The sequence below is a fragment of the Antrostomus carolinensis genome, unplaced genomic scaffold (genome assembly GCF_000700745.2).
Source record: "Antrostomus carolinensis isolate BGI_N321 unplaced genomic scaffold, ASM70074v2 Scaffold28393, whole genome shotgun sequence".
NCBI lineage: Eukaryota > Metazoa > Chordata > Aves > Caprimulgiformes > Caprimulgidae > Antrostomus > Antrostomus carolinensis.
This window is the reverse complement of record NW_010303573.1, coordinates 1-8,706: the sequence shown is the minus strand read 5'-3', so window position 1 is coordinate 8,706 and position 8,706 is coordinate 1. Positions and strand designations below refer to the sequence as shown.

General features: G+C 40.3%; 1 protein-coding gene across 1 annotated transcript; it reads left to right on the top strand.

Moving 5' to 3' along the window:
• Window positions 1–96: 96 nt before the first annotated feature.
• TRNT1 (tRNA nucleotidyl transferase 1) lies at window positions 97–3,592 on the top strand (the record flags this gene model as incomplete). Its single annotated transcript, XM_010164152.2, has 6 exons — window positions 97–290; window positions 650–788; window positions 1,032–1,158; window positions 1,397–1,590; window positions 1,768–2,018; window positions 3,324–3,592. Coding segments are annotated over 6 exons (1,154 nt in total), but the record flags the coding sequence as incomplete, so codon positions are not given.
• Window positions 3,593–8,706: the final 5,114 nt, after the last annotated feature.

Below are 8,706 nucleotides of genomic sequence, written 5' to 3'. Positions count from 1 at the left end.
CTGGCCCAGCTCACACCAGGACAGTGGGTTATGGCTGACATTGTGCTATAGTTTTTTATTTCAGAGAGTGTTTTATGATTTTCCTTCCCTTCCCAGAATTGTTTGAGAAGAAGAACTATGAGCTGAGAATAGCAGGAGGTGCTGTGAGGGATTTGCTAAGTGGAATGACACCACAAGATGTAGATTTTGCCACTACAGCTACACCAGCAGAGATGAAGGAAATGTTTACATCTGCTGGTGTTCGTCTGATCAATAATAAAGGAGAAAAACATGGAACCATCACTGCCAGGGTTGGTTTGACTTTGATCTTTTCTAACTGTATCTGTGGATGTGCAGCATATTCAATAGAAAACTGGTAGCATGCTCCTTCTTTTCTTAAAGTACCACAGTAAGAGTTTAAATGAGACCCCACTTTGAAGTATGGAGTGACTTTTTGATTACTTTTTGTTTGTATAATTCCGTTAATTGCCTTATCTTAATGCATGTTACTTTCTTGATTAGCTGCTCTGTGTGAAAACATGGTATGCATTGGTTTGCGTGTATCCAGCTTGAGCACTAAGTGTTTACAAACATGAAGCTAAAAAAATATTCAGCTTTTACACTTCTATTCCTGGTTGTGTTGAAATAACATTGTCTGTGGGATTTTCAGCTCCATGAACAGAATTTTGAAATTACTACTCTTAGAATAGATGTTGTCACCGATGGACGACATGCAGAGGTTGAATTCACCACTGACTGGGAGAAGGATGCTGAAAGGAGGGATCTGACTGTCAATTCCATGTTTTTAGGTAAATTCTTTCAAAAGTAAATATTTAGCTGAAACTCTGCTTTTCAAGTTAAGCCAGTAAATTCTCTCAGTCTGTTTCAGTTTTGTTTGTGCTGCTATCATCAGCTGACAGGTCTATACAAATATACTTGACAAACCAGGTCAAATCACACAACTTATCTCCTGTATTTTCAAAGGAGAGTGTTTAATTGAGCTAGCCATGTTTGTAAATTTATATTCTTCTTTTTTTACATTCTTTTTCTAGGTTTGGATGGGATGCTGTATGATTTTTTCAATGGATATGAAGACTTGAAAAACAAGAAAATTAGATTTGTAGGAAAGGCAAGTGAGAGAATACAAGAAGATTACTTACGAATCCTAAGATATTTCAGGTACTAGGTTTTGTCTTCACTAGTTAAAGAAATGAAGTAGGCAGTGTAGAATGTTTCAGAAACATGCAAAAAGAGACCAGTGATGTAAAAAGAGTTGTAATTGTCATATTGTCAAGTTTTATCCAGAAGTATAAATTAGAATATTTAACTCTGTCATGACACTGATTCTCTGAATAGCACTAATAAATGGAATAATCGTTCTCAGTCTAACATACAGAGGTTTTTTTTCTCTGGGCAGGTTTTATGGAAGAATCGCAGAGAAACCTGGTGATCATGAACCTAGTACACTGCAAGCAGTTAAGGAAAATGCCAAAGGTTTGGCTGGAATATCAGGAGAAAGGATTTGGGTGGAATTGAAAAAAATTCTTCTTGGAAACCACGTAAATCATTTGATTCAACTTATGTATGAGCTGGATATTGCCCAATATATAGGTAAAGTGTAATGAAGATTGATTTCCTACTCCTATATTATATACAAACAGAACTGCAAGATGGCAAAGAGAGATAAAACTTTTTACCTGGAAAGAAATTAGATTCCTTTTTTCTGTGTTAACAGCTACATTTCTTACCAATGCTCTTTCTTGCACTTTTGTGTTTGTATCCCTTTAGGACTACCACTTGATGGAAATTTAGAGGAATTTGGCAGAGTCACTAAAAATATTCAAAATCTGTGTCCAAAACCAATGACTGTTCTGTCATCACTGTTCAAGGTGAAGGATGATGTCACAAACCTTGATCTAAGGCTGAAAATCTCAAAAGAAGAAAAAAACCTTGGCCTTTTTTTAGTGAAGCACCGGCAAGAGTTAACCAAAGCTTCGGGTCCAGAACCACTTAGACCATATCAGGACTTCATCATGGATGTAAGTGTATTTCATATCACTTTCTTTTGTTCTTCACAGCAAAACTTTGAGTTTCCAGTTTTACAGAGTAGCAGAGATGACAGTGCCTAGTGGAAAGAAAGGGACTTAAAGAGACAAGGAAGAGCTGTCTCATTGGCAGGCTTCTTTATTGGTCTCAGGCAAATTTTTGCCAAGGTTTTAAAGACCATGGTATTTTCATCACAAAGATGGGATGTGCTGACAAAAAGTGTCAGCCAAATCTGGATTGTTACCAGTGTAATATTGTCACAGTAACTGGAAGAGTAGCCTTCTGTATTATTGATCCCAGTTACCTTAAGCTGGGGTTGGTTTGGTTTTCCCCCTTTGTTTTTCCTCTGGAGAGAGGACCAGAAATTATCAAGAGCTGTTGTAAATGTCCTGGCCTCTCTCTACAACATGAAGCAGAAACTTTGGTATAAAAAGATCCTGTTCCTTTAGTGGAGTTTGGTTGGCAAGTTGGTTTGCAATAAATAGCAAATATTTCTACTTGGGTTCAATAGCTTTTTTCTTTCCCAATCCAAAATACTGAGGCTTTAAATTAATTTTTAAGAAATTATTTAAAACAAACAAACAAAAAATCCCACCGTATTTTTTAGCAGTTCTGAGCTCCTTGTGTTCTGTAGCCATTTTTTGACTGGATTTAAAAGCCCTACCTTTTAGTCAGGCTGAAAAATGTCATATTCAGTCATCTGAAACTGAGGTTTCCTGTGAACACACCTAGGGACTGTCAGTTTGCTGTATTGTCCCAACCAATCTCCCCTTCTGCATTAAAACACCAGGCGGGATCTGGACCTCAAGAGCCTCCAGCTTTTTATGTGAAATTCAGCTCCTTGAGTTGTGTATTGAAAGCATCAGTTTGTGTTTGTTGTGAGTACCGTGGAGCAGGCAGCCTGTGACTTTCTTCCCCAGCAAGGCTGACGTAATTTTCAGGTGAAGTTCTGCACTTTTATTGCAGTGCCTGAGACTGAAGGCAAGAAACAGCGGTCTCTGCAGTGCAGCCCATTTCCTGTAGGAAAGGTAAATTGTTCCTCTCCAGTTGGAGGCTGAAGATAGTGGTTACAGCTGCTACCTGAGACTCAAGACATCTCCACGTGTCTCCTAGAACCTCCAAGCTAGGACTACTGAGTTTTAAAACTTGTGAGGCAGGAGAGAGCCTCGCTGTCTTAGTTCCAAATCATTGTCCAGGTGTTGCCTAGTCAGATGTCGTGGGAATAACACCATGTTGAGCACACTTTGAGCTGTTTTCTTCTGTTTCATAGTGAATCCCTTCTTTTCTTTTTCTTTTAGTCTAGGGAAGCTAATACAAATTCCAAGATCTGTGAGCTTCTAAAGTACCAAGGAGAAGAACATCTTCTAAGAGAACTGCAGCAATGGACTGTTCCTTCTTTTCCTGTTAGTGGCCATGATTTAAGAAAAATGGGTGTGTCTTCTGGAAAAGAAATTGGCACAGCGTTGCAGCAGTTACGGGATGAATGGAAGAAGAGTGGATACCACATGGATAAAGAGGAACTGTTAAGTTGCCTGAAGAAATTGTAAAATGGAATCATAGCAGAGAACTGTTGTAAGTGTAACTGAGACACCAGTAAATACTTTGCTGCTGTACTCGCAGCCAATATAGTGTTTGTCACATTTCAGATCTTCAGGCATCACGGGCCTCCTGGTACCAATTTGTAATTTCTGCAAGGAGAGGTTGAATTTGGTACTAATGTAAAACGTTATTTGCCAAATTCCACATTTTCTACCTCCTCCTTGTAGTTTAGTGATAAATATTTACTACTTTACTGGGACTCTGGGGTGTTAGAGGTGACATCAAGATTTTTCTCATTCTGACTTTGATACATTTAAAAAAAAACCAAACAAACCAAACCCCAAAAAGGTGTTTCTGTCCTCTGGATAAAATCACAGGGGGTTTTTTGTGCCTAGGAAAATGACAAGTTGTCTAGAAACAATGAGCTCTAATTCTTTTTGTACTTAAAGCTAGATACCAGATTGAAATACTCAAGCAATTCCCAAACAGTCTTACCATGTACAAGTCGTCTCTTTTCTATAAATATTTGCATTTTCCATAATTCCAGGATCAGTTTTAGATTAAAGGGATGACTTAGCTGAGTCAGCAGCATGAACTTCTCCTCTCCAGTAGTTTTTCAGTGACTTGTTTATCACTGAGTAACTAAATCCATGGAAGACTGGTGAAGGGTTCTGCAGCGTGTTTCAGCTTTGTGTGTGAAACATCCCGTTAGTGTTACTGGTAGAAGGGGAGGGAGATCCGAGTTCCCGGCCTTTGATGTCTTGTATTTATCTCCTGCTTTCATTTTCAGAGTGAACCTGAGCTAAGTCCTGTAGCTCTGTGACTTAACATCCCTTTTACTGTCACACCAGGATCTTCCCCATATTGCTTCTGTGTTAATTATCCTTATAGTTAGTCTGTCTGAACAGATCCACATTAAAATGCACTCTGAATTGCAGCTGAGAAAGAAATTCTAAATAATTTGCCCCTTCAAAATTAATAAAGAAATATATATTTTGGGAAAAATATGAGAAGTTATTAGTTAAAGCTGATGGGGGAAGGAAACCTAGACAAGGAGTGAGTTGTTTGCCTGTAATACCTGATAACTCATGGTTCAATTAAAGAGTTTGTAGACCTGAAATAACACTGTGAAGTTGGGTTTTGAAGCAGCAATGTTCCTGTCTGGCCTTAATGAACTTGGGGTTACCATACCTGGCTTCTGAGAGCATCTCTGGTGTGTATAAATTTTATTGCAGGTTCAAGTTTTCCTACAAACCCATGGTAATTAATAAAATTAACTTCCTTTTCCTCAGATACCATTTTGCAGCACTAGATGGCACTGACACCAGAGCAGCACCACACAACCAGCATTTTGTGCTTTCACAGACCACTTGCCAGCTGCTTGCCCCCTTTTTTTTTTTCACTAGGAAGTCAATTACTTTAAATAAATTATTCTGAAGGTACTTGGGAACTTTGGGAAGACAGCAAGGAAAGAAAAAAAAAAGTGCTGTTTTTCTCTGTTAATAAGGCAAATCTCATTTAATTGTGTAATTAAATGGGAGCCTCCTTGTGTAATTTATTGAACTGCTGAAAGCTTGGGAGGGAGACAGGTAATAAAATTTAGTGCTATAGGAGACTCGTTTAAGGAACAAGTCACAAAACTACGTCCTTTAAGGCAACTTCTGTGGAGATGGTGTAATATTAGCAACTCCACTTTATGTTACCCAAAATTTTCAGGGCCAAAAGAGGGTTTTTAAGGGCACAAGCTTTAAACTTTTACAATTTCCAGCACTTGTGAGAAAAAAACAAAACAAGAACAAACACAACACAACCAGCTTATTCTGAAAGCCTCTTAATTAAACAATCCTGCCTTGAATTCACCAGTGTGGTGAGCACATTTGCTCAAATAGCTCCTTTAAAAACTGTGTTACGCTTGAGGTTTCCCGTTGGTCTGTGGAGCAGCTCTAGTTTACTCTATTTCAAAGACATTAAACTCTATTAAAAATGAAAGTGCAATAAAATCACAACAGTGGTGTGTTTGAAGCGAGCAGTACCAGCCCGAGTTGTGTTACAGAGTATGAACTGTTTAAATACCACGTGGGGAGATAAGAGATGAAGCAGTTTGACACTTACATGGTCGTGGTTTGAGCCCCAAAGCAGGATTAAGCCCATTTCAGCCTTCTAACAGCAAATTAGATTTATGTGCTGTGAGTTAATCTGAACCTGGATCTTGCTGATTCTTTGATAACCCAGAGAACAGGCTCAGAATAAAATCAATGAATGAATCGCAGCTGAATAAATCTGGTGCTGCTGGTTGAGCCAGTACAGGACAGTCCTGTGGGAACTGGGAGCTGTGGCTAGAGCCTGTGAATCTCCAATTCCCTTCTCTCCTGGTTAAACTCTCCTTGGAACAGAACTTTGGCTGGTGTGTAATTAAACAGGCTTGGAGGAAACAGCTCCTGGCTTGCTTCACCCCAGCCCCTGCTGCTTTGGGGTTCACCCCTGTCCTTTCTTCCCTTCCTTTGGCTTTTCCGACTCATTTTCCTCACAGTGTGTCCAGGTGCATCTTCTCTCTCCCTTCACTCCCTCACCCCTTCATACACCTACTAATTTTGTTGGAGAAATGAGATAAAGGAGATGCTGGAAAAACCACCCAGTCTCTTAGACCTTGGGAGGTTAATGGGGAGGGAAACAATTTAGGACTGAAGCTAAAAATTACTCACGTGGATTAAAGTCAGTGCACAGATAAGAGAGAAAAGAGTTTGAGATGAAGGACTTAATGTTTAATTTCAGTTACTGGAATTACAACTCTCTCCCTGTTCTCACCTTCTCTGTCCTTTGCCTGTCAAACCTGCACATTCTTTGAAGCTGAAACTCTACAGAACAAGCTACTTTTTTAAGTTAACTAACTGGTTTAAACCTAAACATTTTCTTTCTTCCCATCCCAACAATCAGGAAAAAAAAAAAAAAAATCACTTTTGAAACAAATTGGATTTTATTCTTCGCAAATGTTTGCAAGCAACAAGATTTTTTTTTTTCTGAAAAGTTGTCTCAGAAGACAGACAGAAGAAGAGTTAAAGCAGAGACCGTGCTACCCCTCCTGCAGCTCCTACAAAGCAATTAAACAGAAGTGACAAAACAATGAGAGGAACAAAGTGAACTGCGGCACGTACAAAAATAGCATTATTAAAAAAAAAAAACAAACAGTCATTTCAACATGTTTTAAAACAAGTGTGCAAGTGGCCTACGTGACTCTACCTATTGATTAGAACTAAACTAAAAGGTAGGAGAACTTGCCATATTACAGGCTCCGATTGTAGGACGTCTTTATGCCGTTGCAACGACGGCTTGAAAACGAGTTCTGTGCTACAGCCACCCCAGGGCAGCCCCTCCTTGTCCCTGCAACACACCGCTCTGTCCCCTCTCCCTCCATCACCTGACACCGATGTGGCTGCGCGGGCACGACACCAACCCTGATTCCCAGATCTCTGTAAGATGGACAGAGATGAGGGTGGGAGAGAAGGGAAAATCCTCCCTTTTGTCAGCAGCCAGCAAGTCAGTGGGATTAATTAACGCACAAACCTACCTGCCAACCAATGAATGCAGCAAATACATCACCATCAGATGGGATTTCTTTTGTGTTTAGCTCTCAAAAGCCTCTTCTGTCCGAATTTGTCAATAATATTTTTCCACAACCCCATTCTAGTAGTTTTCTCTCCAAAAAAAGGGAGAAAAGCAGCACCGAAAATGCTTTACCAACGCACAGACCCACCTGTGACTCCACATCCACCCTCCACGTCTGCACACGCTGAGCACTCCTACACTTGCAGCACTAACGGCCCCACCACGGCCGGATTCAGCATCTTTGCAGCCACCTGAAACCCACTGGTCTTCAAAGTGTCATTGGTGAACATGACACACAAGGTGAGGCAGATGGAACAGCATCATCAACAATAAAATTAAATTAGTATTAAATTTACTCCTGACTTCTCCCACTTGATAGGAGCTCACATTTAATTATATATACAGGATACCAAAAATATGCCTGTTTTGTACGCAAACATTGCCAGCGTAACGCCTTTTTCAGTTGAGGCAATCCAAAAGGCTCGGCCAAAAACCCAAACATCTTCCAAATTTCAGTGCTAGCTGAGAAAAACAATCATTTTGGAAAACCTCCCTCACTATCCCCTCACTGAACACTTCAATGGCACGGCCGCAGAAGGGACTTTAAAGCACTTGCACAACTTCTGGCCACACACAAGCCCCACTGAGGGTGATGGGAAGAAGAGATGGTTGGTATCTTTGAGGGGACAAAAATAAACCAAGCCTAGAGCTAAGCTGTGTGCACACGTGTGTGTTGTGTGTGTACCTGTGTGTGTGTGTGGGCAGGGCCTGAGGGGAAAGCCAAGTGTGATTCCAGTGGTTATCCAAGCACAGAGGTTTCAGAGTCTCTCACTCTCACACCAGTGCTTACCATTTCAGCCTTTTGAAAGCTTATGATACAAACAAAGAATCAAAACACATCATGTTTTCTTGAAGAAAATGAGCCATCATTCACCCTCTATTTGTTCAGAATTATATTCCAAGAAGTATTGCTTTTCACAGTTCACTGGCAAGTCAGAGCACTGCACACAAAATTAAATCCGCTATTACAGGTGTCTATGGAGAGAACAAAAGCGATCACAGAAGCACAGAGGTAGAAGGCTTCAGAGAACTAAACCTGAGTTACACAATCATTAGTTTCTACACACCGAGCAGAATAAACTCTCCTAACAGCCTTTCAGCACCTACCACCGTCACATCTGGTGAGGTACCACGCTCCCGCTTAAATCAGCTCCTCGTCCTGCAGCGATGAGCCTGAGCCTTCCCCCGGAGTGAGCCGTCCACGCTATGTGTTTGATGAGAACCAGCAAGTAGTGGCTGATGTCTCAAATCTAAAAAGTTTTGTGTCATTATATCTAACGATGCGAGTTCTCAAAGATTTACTGTGAAGAAACAGAGTGACTGATAAAGCTTCAAAAGCAAAACAAGTGTGTGCACGAACATACTGAAGAAATCTTCAGTTTCCATCACCAAAGTGCATTCTGAGGAAAAAAAAAACCTCAATAAATCAGTGACAAAAGCTGGTCCATTTTGGCACCCTATTTCTGTAGCCTAGACAGG